Raw genomic sequence first — 20,358 nt, 5'->3', positions numbered from 1 at the left:
TTATTTCTATTGGAATTCATTCTAATTTGGTTAACATTATCAGCATGGGATGACAGTTTGATGGAATGCACATGTTGGCCCTGACTGATCCCCAGGGGCTGATGGGCGGGGCTAAAAAGGCCCAAATTGACTGAAATTTCAAAAATCTTCTTCTCTACTCTCGGATAATATGGAATCAAATACACTCCATAGATGCCAGGGTCTGAAGGTGCTTTACCAAAATTGTGAATTTCATGACCCCGGGGTCTCAAGTTTGCCCCTGGGGAGGGGGTAAACTTTACTATAGTTTATATAGGGAAATAACATTTTTGACTTTTATTTGTTTGATTTCTATTGGAATTCATTCTAATATGGTTAACATTGTAAGCATGGGATGACCATTTGATGGCATGCACATGTTGGCCCTGACTGACCCCCAGGGGCTGATGGGCGGGGCTAGAAAGGGCCAAATTGACTGAAATTTCAAAAATCTTCTTCTCAAGACCAAAATAAGTTGGAATCAAATACTCTTTAAAGTTGGAAGGGTCTTAAGATGCTTTACTAAAATTGTGAATTTCATGACCCTGGGGTCTCAAGTTTGCCCCTGGGGAGGGGGTAAACTTTACTATAGTTTATATAGGGAAATAACATTTTTGACTTTTATTTGTTTGATTTCTATTGGAATTCATTCTAATATGGTTAACATTGTAAGCATGGGATGACCATTTGATGGCATGCACATGTTGGCCCTGACTGACCCCCAGGGGCTGATGGGCGGGGCTAAAAAGGGCCAAATTGACTGAAATTTCAAAAATCTTCTTCTCAAGACCGAAATAAGTTGGAATCAAATACTCTTTATAGTTGGAAGGGTCTTCAGATGCTTTATTAAAATTGTGAATTTCATGACCCTGGGGTCTCAAGTTTGCCCCTGGGGAAGGGGTAAACTTTACTATAGTTTATATAGGGAAATCACATTTTTGACTATAATTTGTTTGATTTCTATTGGAATTCATTCTAATTTGGTTAACATTATCAGCTTTGGATGGCAGTCTGATGGTATGCACATGTTGGCCCTGATTGACCCGGAGGGGCTGATGGGCGGGGCTAAAAATGGTCAAATTGGCTGAAATTTCAAAAATCTTCTTCTCAAGACCGAAATAAGGTAGAATCAAATACTCTTCATAGTTGGAAGGGTCTTAAGGTGCTCTACTAAAATTTATTAATTTAATGACCCGGGGGTCATAAGTTTTCCCCTGGGGAGGGGTTAAATTTGACTATAGTTTATATAGGGAAATTACATTTTTGACTGATTTGTTTGATTTCTATTGGAATTCATTCTAACTTGGTTAACATTTTCAGCATGGGATGAAAGTTTGATAATATGCATATGTTGGCCCTGACTGACCCCTGAGGGCTGATGGGCGGGGCTAAAAAGGGTAAATTAAATTAACTGAAATATTTCAAATCTCAGGTGACCGTTAAGGCCCATGGGCCTCTTGTTTTTATTTCCAATCAAAACTATTTGCTTTAGTAACAAAGAGCCCAGCACTTTGTCAACACTCACAATTTAGATACTGATCTTTACTGTAAACAGTCTGCTGTCTAATTGAACATATGAATTAAAGATATCATAACATCACCACTTATAAAAAGCTATAATATAGAGATTTTTAGCCCACCATCATCAGATGGTGGGCTATTCAAATCGCCCTGCGTCCGTGGTCCGTCGTCCGTCCGTCCCTCCGTCCGTCCGTCCCTCCGTCCGTCCGTAAACAATTCTTGTTATCGCTAATCCTCAGAAAGTACTGAAGGGATCTTTCTCAAATTTCATATGTAGGTTCCCCTTGGTGCCTAGTTATGCATATTGCATTTTGAGACCAATCGGAAAACAACATGGCCGACAGGCAGCCATCTTGGATTTTGACAATTGAAGTTTGTTATCGCTATTTCTCAGAAAGTACTGAAGGGATCTTTCTCAAATTTCATATGTAGGTTCCCCTTTGTGCCTTGTTATGCATATTGCATTTTGAGACAAATCGGAAAACAACATGGCCGACAGGCAGCCATCTTGGATTTTGACAATTGAAGTTTGTTATCGCTATTTCTCAGAAAGTAATGAAGGGATCTTTCTCAAATTTCATATGTAGGTTCCTCTTGGTGCTTAGTTATGCATATTGCATTTTGAGACCAATCAGAAAACAACATGGCCGACAGGCAGCCATCTTGGATTTTGACAATTGAAGTTTGTTATCGCTATTTCTCAGAAAGTACTGAAGGGATCTCTCTCAAATTTCATATTTAGGTTCCACTTGGTACCTAGTTACGCATATTGCATTTTGAGACCAATCAGAAAACAACATGGCCGACAGGCAGCCATCTTGGATTTTGACAATTGAAGTTTGTTATCGCTATTTCTCAGAAAGTGATGAATGGATCTTTCTCAAATTTCATACGTAGGTTCCTCTTGTTGCCTAGTTATGCATATTGCATTTTGAGACCAATCGGAAAACAACCTGGCCGACAGGCAGCCATCTTGGATTTTGACAATTGAAGTTTGTTATCGCTATTTCTCAGAAAGTAATGAAGGGATCTTTCTCAAATTTCATACATACGTTCCCCTCAGTGCCTTGTTATGCATATTGCATTTTGAGACCAATCAGAAAACAACATGGCTGACAGGTAGCCATCTTGGATATTGACAATTGAAGTTTGTTATCACTATTTCTCAGAAAGTTCTGAAGGGATCTTTCTCAAATTACATATGTAGGTTCCCTTTGGTGCCTAGTTATGCATATTGCATTTTGAAACTAATCAGAAAACAACATGGCCGACAGGCAGCCATCTTGGATTTTGACAATTGAAGTTTGTTATCGCTATTTCTCAGAAAGCACTCAAGGGATCTTTCTCAAATTTCATATGTATGTTCCCCTTAGTGCCTAGTTTTGCATATTGGGACCAATCCAAAAACAACATGGTCGACAGACAGCCATTATCGCTAAATCTTAAATTTTATATATAGCTTCCCCTTGTTTGAAAAGTACTAGCTATAGAGGGCTGTTTCTGAATTTACACAGATTAGTAAGACTTAGAAGAAGGGAAAAGTAGAGAAAAGATCAATCTGACATGGAACCTATGAAGATCATTCAATGGTGGGCGCCAAGATCCCTCTGGGATCTCTTGTTGATTAATGAACTGAAAATTTGAAATTGACACAGATCGAGATCAAAAGGGAAAAGATCAATGATCTGAAAAAGTATGAGCTGGATGATTTGTTTTTAGTATTAATACCGTATGTACATATATTGGATGCTACACACTAAGCATGTTACACTGTAGCTATAATTTAAACTTTTCAGCACGACAGGTGCTTCTACTGATAACAATCAACATACTGTCACTTGGCTTATACTACAAGCTTCCCACGTGCTTATTAAAAAGTTAAAATTTTAATGAACTTCTGCTTTTCAAATATTTACCAATTGTACTTTCCTGCAGATAGCTTTTCCCTGACTAGTCGCAGTGCAAGTAATCGTTTATGAAAGGTAGCTTTTACCTGACTAGTCCCAGTGCAAGTAGTCGTTTATGATAGGTTGCTTTTCCCTGACTAGTCCCAGTGCAAGTAATCGTTTATGATAGGTAGCTTTTCTCTGACTAGTCACAGTGCAAGTAATCGTTTATGATAGGTAGCTTTTCTCTGACTAGTCACAGTGCAAGTAATCATTTATGATAGGTAGCTTTTCCCTGACTAGTCGCAGTGCAAGTAATCGTTTATGATAGGTAGCTTTTCCCTGACGAGTCACAGTGCAAGTAATCGTTTATGATAGGTAGCTTTTCCCTGAATAGTCGCAGTGCAAGTAATCGTTTATGATAGGTGGCTTTTCCCTGACTAGTCACAGTGCAAGTAATCGTTTATGATAGGTAGCTTTTCCCTGACTAGTCACAGTGCAAATAATTGTTTATGATAGGTAGCTTTTCCCTGACGAGTCACAGTGCAAGTAATCGTTTATGATAGGTAGCTTTTCCCTGACTAGTCGCAGTACAAGTAATCGTTTATGATAGGTAGCTTTTCCCTGACTAGTCACAGTGCAAGTAATCGTTTATGATAGGTAGCTTTTCCCTGACGAGTCACAGTGCAAGTAATCGTTTATGATAGGTAGCTTTTTCCTGACTAGTCACAGTGCAAGTAATCATTTATGATAGGTGGCTTCCTCTGACTAGTCGCAGTACAAGTAATCGTTTATGATAGGTAGCTTCCTCTGACTAGTCGCAGTGCAAGTAATCGTTTATGATAGGTAGCTTTTCCCTGACGAGTCACAGTGCAAGTAATCATTTATGATAGGTAGCTTTTTCCCTGACTAGTCCCAGTGCAAGTAATCGTTTATGATAGGTAGCTTTTTCCTGACTAGTCACAGTGCAAGTAATCGTTTATGATAGGTGGCTTCCTCTGACTAGTCACAGTGCAAGTAATCGTTTATGATAGGTAGCTTTTCCCTGACGACTCACAGTGCAAGTAATCGTTTATGATAGGTAGCTTCCTCTGACTAGATACAATGTAGGTAATTACTTTGATCTTTAACCTTAAACATGCCATATTTTCCATACGTAGTTCTACTGACTCAGTAGAACCCCCTTCCTTGAACTTCTGTTATTGAAAACTCTGCATTTGTTGAACGTTTTGCTTATTTCTAACATAGTCTTGTATATTCTTTGCAAAGTAACCTCTTATTACTCAAAACCATCACTCCTTAAATAGTATTCATCTACTGAAAGGGATCACCAAAATGGTTATGGGGTACTATGGTTACAGGGTGCTACAGTTATATGGTACTATGGTTATGGGGTACTATGGTTACAGGGTACTATTGTTAAGGGGAGAAAAGGATCAATATTCAACAGGTAATACCTAGCGGACTTGGACAAGTGTCTGGTTCATTTTACTAACTTATTTTCTTAAAGAATTGATTTGGACCCTGCAAGTTTGAGTTGGCAGGGTTTGATTGTTTAGAGAATAATTTGATTGACAGGTTGAACTTTTACTCAATGACACAATTTTGCAGCTTATTATTATGATATTAAGTTTCCACCCAAGACATATAAACATTCTAATATTCTTGTGATTCAAGGAAAAATAGAGAATATCTGAAGGAAAGGCTCTTAGGTTATCCAGTTTTGATTTGAAAATTAAATGGTTCATTTTAGGCAAATTTCATTTTACAGAATTATGAACATTGACCAAATTTCAAATTAAAAATTGTAAATATATATTGATGATCTTATTTTCTACTAAGCATTGGTACAATGAATCCATTCATGCTTTTTATAATCCTAATGATTAATTAATCCTTGCACCTCTGGGACAAACTATAAAACTACAAAGTAGGACAATGTATGTTATCTGGGACGAAGTATAAAACTACAAAGTAGGACAATGTATGTTATCTGGGACAAACTAAATTAGGACAAAGTAGGACAATGTATGTTATCTGGGACAAAGTATAAAACTACAAAGTAGGACAATGTATGTTATCTGGGACGAAGTATAAAATTACAAAGTAGGACAATGTATGTTATCTGGGACAAACTATAAAACTACAAAGTAGGACAATGTATGTTATCTGGGACAAACTAAATTAGGACAAAGTAGGACGATGTATGTTATCTGGGTCGAAGTATAAAACTACAAAGTAGGACAATGTATGTTATCTGGGACGAAGTATAAAACTACGAAGTAGGACAATGTATGTTATCTGGGACAAACTAAATTAGGACAAAGTAGGACAATGTATGTTATCTGGGACAAAGTATAAAACTACAAAGTAGGACAATGTATGTTATCTGGGACGAAGTATAAAATTACAAAGTAGGACAATGTATGTTATCTGGGACAAACTATAAAACTACAAAGTAGGACAATGTATGTTATCTGGGACAAACTAAATTAGGACAAAGTAGGACGATGTATGTTATCTGGGTCGAAGTATAAAACTACAAAGTAGGACAATGTATGTTATCTGGGACGAAGTATAAAACTACGAAGTAGGACAGTGTATGTTTTCTGGGACAAACTAAATTAGGACAAAGTAGGACAATGTATGTTATCTGGGATGAAGTATAAAACTACAAAGTAGGACAGTGTATGTTTTCTGGGACGAAGTATAAAACTACAAAGTAGGACAATGTATGTTATCTGGGACAAACTAAATTAGGACAAAGTAGGACAATGTATGTTATCTGGGACAAAGTATAAAACTACAAAGTAGGACAATGTATGTTATCTGGGACGAAGTATAAAATTACAAAGTAGGACAATGTATGTTATCTGGGACAAACTATAAAACTACAAAGTAGGACAATGTATGTTATCTGGGACAAACTAAATTAGGACAAAGTAGGACAATGTATGTTATCTGGGTCGAAGTATAAAACTACAAAGTAGGACAATGTATGTTATCTGGGACGAAGTATAAAACTACGAAGTAGGACAATGTATGTTATCTGGGATGAAGTATAAAACTACAAAGTAGGACAGTGTATGTTTTCTGGGACAAACTATAAAACTACAAAGTAGGACAATGTATGTTATCTGGGACAAGTTGTAAAAATGTTCCATGTTATCAAGGTCAAACTGTATAAAGGTGTTTTGTATGTACTGACATGACACAATGGTGTGATTATACCAGTTCTCAGATGAACATTTATGTATTGATTGTTATTTCATTTGTTTTAAAATCCAGACAATAGATTTTTTTTGCATGATATCTTCATATGGAACACATGAACCCTTGTTATAAAATGGACTACATTGTGAACAGTTCATTACAGGAAAAGGGTGGATATGTTAGCTACCCTTGTGTTATTAATGGACAGTATATACTTATGGAATGCAAGAGGCTACATGTAAAGGGGAGTAACTCCTTGAAGACATGTTTTCATCATGTTGTGAATTAACTGTTGTATACCTGTAGCTACCTGTTCACCCCTATGCCTTGCTGTGTCATTGCCTCATCCATCAAGGCAGGAGAGTTCACTTTTGGTTATGGGGTGATCAGGTCATATTTTAAGCATGAGCAAAATTAAATATAGGGTGTTTATTTTGACATGGATTACTGCACATTTTCTGACTCCTGAGTTGAGTTTTTGCTTCAATTGTCCTGATTTGGTGGGATAGCCGTATTTTCCGTTGATTTACTCTGACATTCTGGCATGGAGACATTGTGAATTGCCATTCAACTTCTATTTCAATATATAATACCTGCCTCAAATATACATGTTATTTTTCATTTACATTTTAGCATGCATATTCAGCAAAGTTTCTGTTCCTTTTGTTTTCTTTATTTTATTTTTTTTTACCACCAAGTTTTTTTTTGTTTTTCGTCATCATTTTTGTCAATTTTTCTGTCACAAAACTTTTCCTGTCATAATTTTTATGGTGAGCAGCTTTGCATGTGTTGTAGAAAAACATTTGTCTGGGACCAGACAAGGTAGGACATAATGTTAAAGTTGTAAAGCTTCTATTTTGTGAGATCAAACTTTCATTCGTGGAGTAAAATTGCAGGGCTTGGCACACTTTATTTTTAAACTAACTCTCTGCCACAAAGATGGGGGTTACATATTTTAACTCTCTTTCACAAATACAGTTTGCATGTTTACAGTTTTACAAAACCCCTGTGAAAGTGCTATCTATTTAGTATCACATCGTATCTAATAAACATCTGTTGGTAAGTGACCCAGAACTACACCATTCCCCACTAGTGTTTTGCATGACCTTTTACACCTGTTCATTTTAACTGTAGTTTTCATTTCATTTTATGGTACTTTTCATTTTGTAACTTCACACATTTAATAAGTTATATCATTCATTATTAGTATAAGTGGCAGGTATATATATTTACTTGTGTAATTATTTATTCTCATGTCTACTTTAATTTTAGTATGTTTTTGATTTCTCTGTGTTTGTTGATTTTGGCAGTTCACAATGCTTGCTCATGTCTGCCAGTAAATCTACCAGCAGCTCAACGGCTGTTGTCAAAAACTTTGTGTATCGAGTCAGCCGAGCCCAACAACAATGTCCGCGGTAAAAAATCTGTGTCAAAATCTCCTGCTACGGTAACCACGGTCACCACGGTCACCACGGAGACTGTTGATACGAAAACTGTTGCTACAGATGCTAGACACAAGTCTGCACCCTCACCCACTCCACCTGTAGAGGCTGATGGCACAGGTATGTCAGGGGGACATAACTCCACATTGCCATCATTAGTCAGGGGAAGTAACTTCGCATGGTCACCACTGCCATCATCACAATGCCTAGAGCTGTTGCTGCTGCCGAGCTTTGACAAATTTCTGGACTCGCATGACGTGTTCACTGCTGCGCTGTCTTGTAGGCACGCTTACTCCGGACCCATTGTAAACACAGAACGGGACACATTACTCTTTTGACACCTTTTCATATTGAATTTTGTGATTTGTTCACATTGGTTTTGATTTTGTATAGCATGATACATTGATGTACCCGTGCGTCCAGCTTCAGTTCACCGGACCAGCATTACTAACGTGTCCGACTAATGTTTGACCTGTATTCTCCCCATTTGTGGGAATATCATTAATAACAACTGTCTCAATATTCTAGTGGATGGTGTTATTTTAATTTTTTTTACAAGCACTTATATAGTCTTTTATTTTATATATATTTATTCATTACTTCCATGTTTTAAGGATTTTACATTTCCTGGTTTGAATTCTAAAGTCTGATATATTTATATGGCTCTTTAATTAGGCTCAGTAATTAATCAGTTGTAGATTTATATAGATCAAAGCTGATAGTTAAGTTTCACAAATAAATACATTGTTAGAGTATGTAGATTTGTCTGAATGTGAAAAGGGGAAGATTTGTTGTATAACTTTTCCCCATTTGTTTGTCCTATTCCCTGACTATACATCTGAAGATTACAGTTTGTCGTGTAATTTCTGTAATAATATTTCTGATTAGTTTTACATCTGTAAGTGTTAACATGAAGTTGTTGCCTATATGTTCCTACTTTTTCCGTTCATAATATTTTATCTTTTCATATTTTATCCTTTATCTATATATTTATATGTATTTCTGTACACTTTTATATATAATATCTCATATTGTAATTGCATGTACGTGGTTATTTTATACAAAATTCAGAATTTTTCATCAATTCTGACTACATTTATACTAATTGTGACATTATTATACTAATTGTACATTATGTATTTTGGAGTTTTTTTTATATGACCTTTGTAAGTATTTATGTTGATCACAGCAACAGTGATATTTAAATTATCATCATTTTTTAAAAATATTTTTATATTCAATGCTGGTTTTGCTGTACCAAGTCATCAAATTCCTTTCAAAATTAGCTGTTGAACATGGCAAAATTCATTGATAAATGATGTACACAAATGTCATATAAAAAAGCTAAGGTGAATGTATTGTCAGATGTTATTGACCTTCATCACAACTGTTTCAGGTTAATATGTATTGATACTCACCTTAGCAGAAGTCCATAAGTGTAGACTTGTTATATTAGCCAGTATTTACTACCCATGTGCTGTATCCTGTATATTGTAAGCAATATCCCAACCAAGGCAGCTTACCCTGTAGCAGAATCATTTCCAGGCAAATGCTTACCTCATTAATGTTATTATAGAAGATGTATGATGATGCGAGAAAGCTTAACTAGGTCTACATTGACACTCTTTGCTCAATATTTGAAATTTTGATATAGTTGTTATGTCAATTTTCAAACTGTGAGCAAGAGTCAAGAAGTTGACTGGATTATTAGCTGAAAACAAAACGTGTAATTTTGTTATCATAAAATAAAAATGCAAAAAATGATGTTAGGAATGTGCCTATGAGTTGTTTAATTAAAAACAAAATCTATTTTAAACAGAGTACTATTTTGATTTAAAAGCACATAATTTCAAAACAGAAATCTGTTTGATTTAAAACAGCCAGCAGGATCAGAGGTGTAAAGTTTTTGAGTTGTTGTCTAGCAGAAGTAACACAAGGAGGGAAGCATGAACTAACTGGGTGTTGTTATGACTAATCTGGTGTTACAACCTTATACCTCAATAATGTACCCAATATATATATATATATACGGTGTATCTTAATATAATATGAATGTTCCATATACATATGTACTTCTTACATGTGAATTTGTATCAGACATAATTCCTACTGATCTTGACCCATCAAATGTAAAAATTGTAGAATACAATAGTAAATTTCTCACATGAGAATGTTATTTTCAGCTTCAGAAATAAAATGTGAGTGAATTTTATTCGTGAGAATTCTTTGGTGTTTCAGGAAGCAGTGCATCAGGAAGTAGCCGAAAGGAAAAGGAAAAATCGGACAGGAAGTCGGGAAGTCCCGCTGGAAGTGGGGGCAGTGATACGGAGACAGCAAGTCTAGCAAGTGCTCGGCGTGTACAAGTTGTGCCAGCCCCGCCATCAACAAACATGATGCCCCCAAACATGATGCCCCCAAATATGATGCCTCCAAATATGATGCCTCCTAATATGATGCCTCCGAATATGATGCCTCCTAATATGATGCCCCCAATGATGCCCGGACAAGCACTGCCTCCTCCCCCGAGAGACTTGTCTAGTATGCCACAGGATTTAAGTGGCAGCAGACAGTCTTTCAAAATGGCTATGGGAAATCCATGTGAGTTTTTTGTGGACGTCATGTGATTGATCATGTGGCCCCTATACAGCCAATCAGCTATCATTATTATTTGCATGCTGAAAAAACACTTGATTTTCATATACATTTTTTGTTTGTTTGAGGATTAACTAGAAATTCAGAGATCTGATTTCCAGAATGGGATATTTTTTTTAAATATGGAAAGAAATCATTTAAGGAATGATCATATATGACAAACTGTCATATTTGCACAGAAAATCTGATTTTATAAATGAAAATTTTGGCCATTGGAATGAGGCAGTACATGACAGGAGAATCTACTGAAAGAGAAAAATGGACAGGAATTTTTTGTTTTCTTGTGTGATAATGTAAAAAGTATTTATGAATGTACAGTTTACTCATTAGTCTGCATGACCAAGTCCCGACATATCCTCCTGTAGTTTATACAACTTGTATACTTCAAACTGTATGCTAATGTATCTCCAACTGGTTTTGAGCATGTTTGCAAATGTAATTTATTTTAGAAGATTTTGTGAGCGGAAGTGAGCGTGACTTATGTAACACAGAATTTGAATGACCTTTAACCCTTGCAATCGTAGCCTTGTTACAGGAAATCTCTCGGTTAAACATTTTGAGAAAGCGCTATGATTGGAAGGGTTGTATAACATGACATTAGTCAGTCTTGATGATGGCTTTAAGCCTAGTTGTCTTCTTACTTTCACTTTAGGCGATTCAGTCATCGACTCATGACCTCTGATCTTCACCCTGACCCTCATCTCCATGGTTACAGCTTCCTTCCATGATCGTCGCATTAGCTGGACTAAGGCCTGTTTCTTTGCGTGCGCGTTCAGTATGGGCTGATAGCAGGAGGCACCTCCTGTTACCACGGAATCGTGCTTGGTGCTTTTAACTACTAAACCTTCAACAGCAGTAGGCCTAGTCGCTACAGGTCATGTGACTCGTCACATGATCACCTTGGCTCCTCCTTCTTCCTGGTCCACCTCGTCTGGAGATCGTAAATTTTCTATTTGTACTCTGAATGGTTGTCGCTGTCTTCTGTTGAAGTCACTTTTGATTAATTTTATAATAATTTACAAACACATTTTTATTATTTTAATGAATTTCTTTTGAGTGATTTTGTTTGGGTATCTCGAAATTGCAGTAAGGTCCTGTGTGCATGAAATTGTTGTGATAAGCTTGCCTTTCATTAAGGTTCTCAGTTATTCGGTAACCGTCTCATTTACACTCTGGGAGATGCTAGATTGATTCATATTGCTGTTAATTTCTCTCATCCTTTCTTTCAATCTTTCTTTGTCTTTTCTTTCTTTGTGTAATCTTTCTCTGTCTCAGCATGTTTTTGTGTTGTTTCCCCAGGGTAGTATGAAGAGATTTGGTTTGCCTGCATAACTTGATGTGGCATGATTATCACATAGATGGGAGATATTTTATAGAAAAGAGAAATAATGATTTTTGTTTTGTTTTTTAGAAAATTATTAAAACTGGTTGTGAAATGTTTTTTATTTTTCAAGTTGTCAAAATGAAAATAATGACTTCAATATTTACATATTCACTGCTGATTTTAATTTGAAAACAGAGTAAACAATTTTATTCTTATTTTTCTTCTTAAATATTTTTTTCTTCATTGAAAATGATGTCAAATGGTTCTGATGAAAAAGAAGCCAATTTGATGGCTTAGTGGAAACATTGCTTTAGCTGAATACCATCAAGATTGTAAATACACAGTGGTTGTTTTGCACACATGCATTTCTACAGAATAATGTATTGCTATATTTATTTTGCAGTTTTCCAAATTTGTTTTTGTTTACTTTTACAAATTTCTTTTGCTATGCTATTTGAATTGTTTAAATTCATGACTTTTTATTTCAATGAATTCTATTTTCAGTTATTTTAAACCAGACAACCTGTATATTGGTTAATGCAACACAGATTAATGTTTGTTTTAATAACAAAAAATGTTTTTTGCCTTGCAAATTATTTTACAGTTCCAACAAGAAATGGTAAAAAAGAAGACATTTTTAAAGTTTTTATTGTTCAACTGCCCGGGTACTTGCGTATCATCTACAGCAAATACTGAGCTTTTTGTATACCTGTAATTTTTCAGCAGAATTTATGTTTATGGCTTGGTGAGAGAACCTGTATTACTGTAACAGTATAATTAAGTTTACACACTGAATCTGGAATTAAATAGATTGTAATATTGATTTATACATTGTCATCCTGAAATAACTCAAGTACATGTTGGTTTTCTATAAAAAGTAGTGAAATGTGAACTCCCAAGTTATGCATGTATCTCTGGTTCAACAGCATACACAAGGCAACTTGTTGGTGTAGATTGTGGAAGAATACCTCTGTATTTCAGTTTGGGTATCTTGTATGATAAATATGTAGAAATCCATTTTCTGATACATTTATATCCCCTGGTTTGAAAAATATTTTACTATGGAAAATAATATTGTCAAAAAAAATGTATTAGCATAATGTTTAATTTTAAAATCTGAGGAAGAAACTTGAACTAGAAAGTAGAAAAAAGATATTTTTTTACCACAAGGAATTACAATGTTAACTTCTGTAGTTATTCTGTTTATTTTTGTCTGAATAGAGGAGCCGCGGTGGCCGAGTGGTTAAGGTGTCCTGACACTTTATCACTAGCCCTCCACCTCTGGGTTGCGAGTTCGAAACCTACGTGGGGCAGTTGTCAGGTACTGACCGTAGGCCGGTGGTTTTTCTCCGGATACTCCGGCTTTCCTCCACCTCCAAAACCTGGCACGTCCTTAAATGACCCTGGCTGTTAATAGGACGTTAATCAAAAGAAGCCAAACAACCAAACTGAATAGACATTATTTGCATATGTAACTGACATAAAATGTACAAGATTTGATTTTTTGACATGAAATATACCAATTCTGATTGATGTCATTGATAGATTTTAAATAATGATGAAACCAGAACCCAGTTTTGCCTATGTAGATGATGTGTAATGTATTCTAGGCATTAGCTTCTTACTACACTTTGTGTTGTTAAAGAGTATTAACAAAATTTACTGCTGAAAATCTTTGCCATAAATAAGCATAAGGATGGAGTTGGTTTGCCAAATTGTCTTTTAGCCAAATTGAAATTATTTCCTATATGAATTGTTTTAGCTATTGCAATTTTTTGTTTTGTCAAAATCAGGCAGATACAGTTTTTTTTTTTTTTTTACGCAGCATAGTTGACTATAACTTGATAGAAAATCCTGTTATAACTAACGATCATCTGAGCTTACTTTGATGTAAAAGTTTATGCTAGCGTGTAGTATGGCAGGCATTATTGGTGTATCATTAACAATATCACAACAGTATTGAGACATATTTCATAAAAAGTGAATACTGGATCATCCAAAGACCATCCTCGGGTGGATAAGTGTGTTGAAGGACAAGTTACTTATAGAGGACAAGGGCGAGATGTACTGATGAGCCAGTATTGGCAAAAATAGGAAAGCGGTGCTTATGGTTGTGTTTGTGAAGGAGGCGCATAAATGGTGGAATATATATATTTGTTGTCATGAAACCAAATGCAGAAAAAATGCAAATTTGTGATGGAAAGTAGGTTTGTGTGTATGTAAAAGGCTTGTATGGGTTGAGATAGTAGGCTGGATCAGTCGCTGTGTTATATATACAAACACAACAGGAACATGTCTTCTGAAAAAAAACTTTTTATATCATTTAGCTTTAAGTGTGAGCATTACCTTAAAACCCTGTATGCAGATGTGTGTAACTTAGGAGTGTGGATAGAATACCCGAGGTGAGAGAGACGATTAAAAGGTTGATACATAGAGTTTTGACATGTCACTCGAGCTTTGCATGTGACTTTCTGTCCAATGTCTTCTGCTAAATAATTAGTTTTTGTTTCAAATTCTCAAGAAGATGTGAACTTGATGTCCCAGTTAACCTGACTTCACCATTTCTGGAGATACTTTTTCGTGGAGCTGAAATTTGATTTTGAAAATCTCACATTTAATTAGTATTTAGTCCAAGTGTAGTGTGATCATGGTGCTGCTTGGAGTGTCACAAAAACTCATTACGAAACAAACTTTTCATTTTATGAAAGATGATGTGTTATTTCCAATTTGTGCAATATTTTGTATATATGAATCAATTTTTTATTGTACATACTGTACATGGTACTCTGTTTTTAATCTCTATGGTATAGATACTTTTAAATCAGTACATTTTCAGTCGGACTTAATTGATGTTAGGAAATAACACTGTTCATTGTTATTTTGTGTATAGTTTATATACTACTTTCTTTAATGTCTATAATTTTACTGAAATTTTAACTGATAGATTCAGTCATTTTTATTCAATTTCAAAAGTTGATGAACATTTGAATTTAATTCAGGGAACTGGAACTTCTATTTTGAATTATTCAGGTTTTAATGCTACCATTTTTTTTTTTTATATATATATATTTCTTTTTGTTTTTTAGGTCACCAGAGACTGAGACAAAGTCTCAAGTGACCTATTCTAATCGCCTTTTGTCCATCGTCATCCGTCGTCCGTCCGTAAACACTTTACATTTTCGACTTCTTCTCCAAAAGCCCTTAACCAAATTTAACGAAATTTGGCAGGAAGCTTCTTTGGCTAAAGGTCAACCAAAATTGTGAATTATATGGTCCCCACCCCCCAGGGGCTTGTGGGGCAGGGCTAAAAAGGGTCAAATTGACTAAAACTTCAAAAATCTTCTTCTCTACTCTCAGATATGGTGGAATCAAACACTCTTCATAGATGAAAGGGTCTTAAGGTGCTTAACCAGGGGTCTCACGTTTGCCCCTGGGGAGGGGGTAAACTTTACTATAGTTTATATTGGGAAATCACATTTTTGACTATAATTTGTTTGATTTCTATTGGAATTCATTCTAACTTTGTTAACATTATCAGCATGGGATGACAGCTTAATGGTATACACATGTTGGCCCTGACTGACACCTAGGGGCAAATATGCGGGGCCAAAAAGGATCAATTCAATTAACTTAAATATTTCAAATCTCAGGTGACCGTTAAGGCCCATGGGCCTCTTGTTTAAAAATAGTTCAGTTTATTCAGTGTGAAGAAAACCTATTGTAATAGTCCTTGTTCTACAAATTTTGGAATGATTTAGTCATTTCCACTACTTTATCCTTTTAATGTGACTTTTTCATCGATTTAGGTCCAATTTGACACAAATTTCCAGGTTGCTATTAAAGCTGCCGGGGCCAATGTAATTTTACACCGAGAAGATCAAAGAATGAAGATTTTTGGACAACTGTGGTGGTGTCATTGTGTGGAAAGTGGAAGTCATATGCTAAGCTATCATGTTGACCAAGGCATTGTCTCTGAGAACTGGTTGTGTATAAATGATATATCGTCCATAGCATAGTCCATGTGTGTATAAATGAAAAGTGTAACTGTTGCAAGAAAGTTTGATTTGTGAAAGATACAAATGCAAGGAGCATAAAGATAATGACCGGCCTAGGTTAAATTTAAATGTCAAGCTGACATAATTGAAGCATGTAACATACAATTTTAAATATCATTTGTTTGTAACAGAGTGTTCATAAGCCAGAGGATTTCTGGTGTCATGTTTTACAAGTTATGGTTCAAAGCTATCGACCGTGTCCAAGCATCACCATGGTTACTGTACTTGGTTGGTCCCCCCACCCAGATGTTTTGTACAGAATACTTGACGGTAGATGATTGTGTAAATGATATCGGTCTAGTGGGCCGAAATAAAAATGCCCAATATAAACTCTTTGTTGTGTTGGTTTATGTATTGTTGGTTCTGTCTGTACATCTGATGACAAAATGGAGATCTAACTGGAGGATCCTTGGTTCTTAGATTGATGTCCTAATTTTAATGTGGTTTTATGTACAACTAATACACAACAAAACACATTGGGTATACAGTACACTCAAACACGACTAAACAATGTTAGTATACACTCCCAACACGACTAAACAATGTTAGTGTACACTCCAACACGACTAAACAATGTTAGTATACACTCCAACACGACTAAACAATGTTAGTATACACTCATAACACGACTAAACAATGTTAGTATACACTCATAACACGACTAAACAATGTTAGTATACACTCCTAATACGACTAAACAATGTTGGTATACACTCCAACACGACTAAACAATGTTAGTATACACTCCCAACACGACTAAACAATGTTAGTATCCACTCCAACACCACTAAACAATGTTAGTATACACTCCCAACACGACTAAACAATGTTAGTGTACACTCCAACACCACTAAACAATGTTAGTATACACTCCAACACTACTAAACAATGTTAGTATACACTCCCAACACGACTTAACAATGTTAGTATCCACTCCAACACGACTAAACAATGTTAGTATACACTCCCAACACGACTAAACAATGTTAGTATACATGACAACATGACTAAACAATGTTAGTGTACACTCCCAACACCACTAAACAATGTTAGTATACACTCCCAACACGACTAAACAATGTTAGTATACATGACAACACGACTAAACAATGTTAGTATACACTCCCAACACGACTAAACAATGTTGGTATACACTCCAACACGACTAAACAATGTTAGTATACACTCCTAATACAACTAAACAATGTTGGTTTACACTCCAACACGACTATACAATGTTAGTATACACTCCCAACACGACTAAACAATGTTAGTATACACTCCCAACACGACTAAACAATGTTAGTATACACTCCCAACACGACTAAACAATGTTAGTATACACTCCCAACACGACTAAACAATGTTAGTTTACACTCCAACACGACTAAACAATGTTAGTATACATGACAACACGACTAAACAATGTTAGTATACACTCCCAACACGACTAAACAATGTTAGTGTACACTCCCAACACGACTAAACAATGTTAGTGTACACTCCAACATGACTAAACAATGTTAGTATACACTCCAACATGACTAAACAATGTTGGTATACACTCCCAACACTACTAAACAATGGTAGTATACACTCCCAACACGACTAAACAATGTTAGTATACATGACAACATGACTAAACAATGTTAGTATACACTCCAACACAACTAAACAATGTTAGTTTACACTCCCAACATGACTAAACGATGTTAGTATATACTCCAACACGACTAAACAATGGTAGTATACACTCCCAACACGACTAAACAATGTTAGTATACACTCCAACACGACTAAACAATGTTAGTATACACTCCCAACACGACTAAACAATGTTAGTATACACTCCCAACACGACTAAACAATGTTAGTATACACTCCAACACGACTTAACAATGTTAGTATACATGACAACATGACTAAACAATGTTAGTATACATGACAACATGACTAAACAATGTTAGTGTACACTCCCAACACGACTAAACAATGTTAGTATACACTCCCAACACTACTAAACAATGTTAGTATACACTCCAACACGACTAAACAATGTTAGTATACACTCCCAACACGACTAAACAATGTTAGTGTACACTCCCAACACGACTAAACAATGTTAGTATACACTCCCAACACTACTAAACAATGTTAGTATACACTCCAACACGACTAAACAATGTTAGTATACACTCCCAACACGACTAAACAATGTTAGTATACACTCCCAACACGACTAAACAATGTTAGTGTACACTCCCAACACGACTAAACAATGTTAGTATACACTCCAACACGACTAAACAATGTTAGTATACACTCCAACACGACTAAACAATGTTAGTATACACTCCCAACACGACTAAACAATGTTAGTATACACTCCCAACACTACTAAACAATGTTAGTATACACTCCAACACGACTAAACAATGTTAGTATACACTCCCAACACGACTAAACAATGTTAGTATACACTCCCAACACGACTTAACAATGTTAGTGTACACTCCCAACACGACTAAACAATGTTAGTATACACTCCAACACCACTAAACAATGTTAGTATACACTCCCAACACGACTAAACAATGTTGGTATACATGACAACATGACTAAACAATGTTAGTATACACTCCAACACGACTATACAATGTTAGTATACACTCCCAACACGACTAAACAATGTTAGTGTACACTCCCAACACCACTAAACAATGTTAGTATACACTCCAACACGACTAAACAATGTTAGTATACACTCCCAACACGACTAAACAATGTTAGTATACACTCCCAACACGACTAAACAATGTTAGTATACACTCCAACACGACTAAACAATGTTAGTATACACTCCCAACACGACTAAACAATGTTAGTATACACTCCAACACGACTAAACAATGTTAGTATACACTCCCAACACCACTAAACAATGTTAGTATACACTCATAACACGACTAAACAATGTTAGTATACATGACAACATGACTAAACAATGTTAGTATACATGACAACACGACTAAACAATGTTAGTATACACTCCAACACGACTAAACAATGTTAGTATACACTCCCAACACCACTAAACAATGTTAGTATACACTCATAACACGACTAAACAATGTTAGTATACATGACAACATGACTAAACAATGTTAGTATACATGACAACATGACTAAACAATGTTAGTATACATGACAACATGACTAAACAATGTTGGTATACATGACAACATGACTAAACAATGTTAGTATACACTCCAACACGACTAAACAATGTTGGTATACATGACAACATGACTAAACAATGTTAGTATACACTCCCAACACGACTAAACAATGTTAGTATACACTCCAACATGACTAAACAATGTTAGTATACACTCCCAACACGACTAAACAATGTTAGTATACACTCCCAACACCACTAAACAATGTTAGTATACACTCCAACATGACTAAACAATGTTAGTATACACTCCCAACACGACTAAACAATGTTAGTATACACTCCCAACACAACTAAACAATGTTAGTGTACACTCCAACACAACTAAACAATGTTAGTATACACTCCCAACACGACTAAACAATGTTAGTATACACTCCAACACGACTAAACAATGTTAGTATACACTCCAACACGACTAAACAATGTTAGTATACACTCCAACATGACTAAACAATGTTAGTATACACTCCCAACACGACTAAACAATGTTAGTTTACACTCCAACACGACTAAACAATGTTAGTATACACTCCCAACACGACTAAACAATGTTAGTATACACTCCCAACACCACTAAACAATGTTAGTATACACTCCAACACCACTAAACAATGTTAGTATACACTCCCAACACGACTAAACAATGTTAGTATACACTCCAACACCACTAAACAATGTTAGTATACACTCCAACACGACTAAACAATGTTAGTATACACTCCCAACACCACTAAACAATGTTAGTATACACTCCCAACACGACTAAACAATGTTAGTATACACTCCAACACCACTAAACAATGTTAGTATACACTCATAACACGACTAAACAATGTTAGTATACACTCCAACACGACTAAACAATGTTAGTATACACTCCAACATGACTAAACAATGTTAGTATACACTCCAACATGACTAAATGTTAGTTTACACTCCCAACACGACTAAACAATGTTAGTATACACTCCCAACACGACTAAACAATGTTAGTATACACTCCCAA

General features: G+C 35.6%; 1 protein-coding gene across 7 annotated transcripts in view; it reads left to right on the top strand.

The window, feature by feature from the left end:
• Positions 1 to 16,444, top strand: part of LOC117314783 (segment polarity protein dishevelled homolog DVL-3-like) — a 62,552-nt gene extending 46,108 nt beyond the window's left edge. For 6 of the 7 annotated variants that reach the window (XM_033868884.1, XM_033868882.1, XM_033868886.1 and 3 more), the window contains one exon: positions 10,319 to 16,444. In XM_033868884.1, coding sequence (XP_033724775.1) covers positions 10,319 to 10,704 — 386 coding nt within the window. In that variant the 3' untranslated portion in view covers positions 10,705 to 16,444. The remainder of the gene's footprint in view (positions 1 to 10,318) is intronic. The other variant, XM_033868883.1, reaches the window with a different exon arrangement.
• The last annotated feature ends 3,914 nt before the right edge of the window (positions 16,445 to 20,358 follow it).

Source organism: Pecten maximus, chromosome 16 (genome assembly GCF_902652985.1).
Source record: "Pecten maximus chromosome 16, xPecMax1.1, whole genome shotgun sequence".
In the NCBI taxonomy this organism is placed as follows: Eukaryota; Metazoa; Mollusca; class Bivalvia; order Pectinida; family Pectinidae; genus Pecten; species Pecten maximus.
Note: the sequence above shows the minus strand (reverse complement) of the source record. Positions and strands in the feature narration are given on the sequence as shown.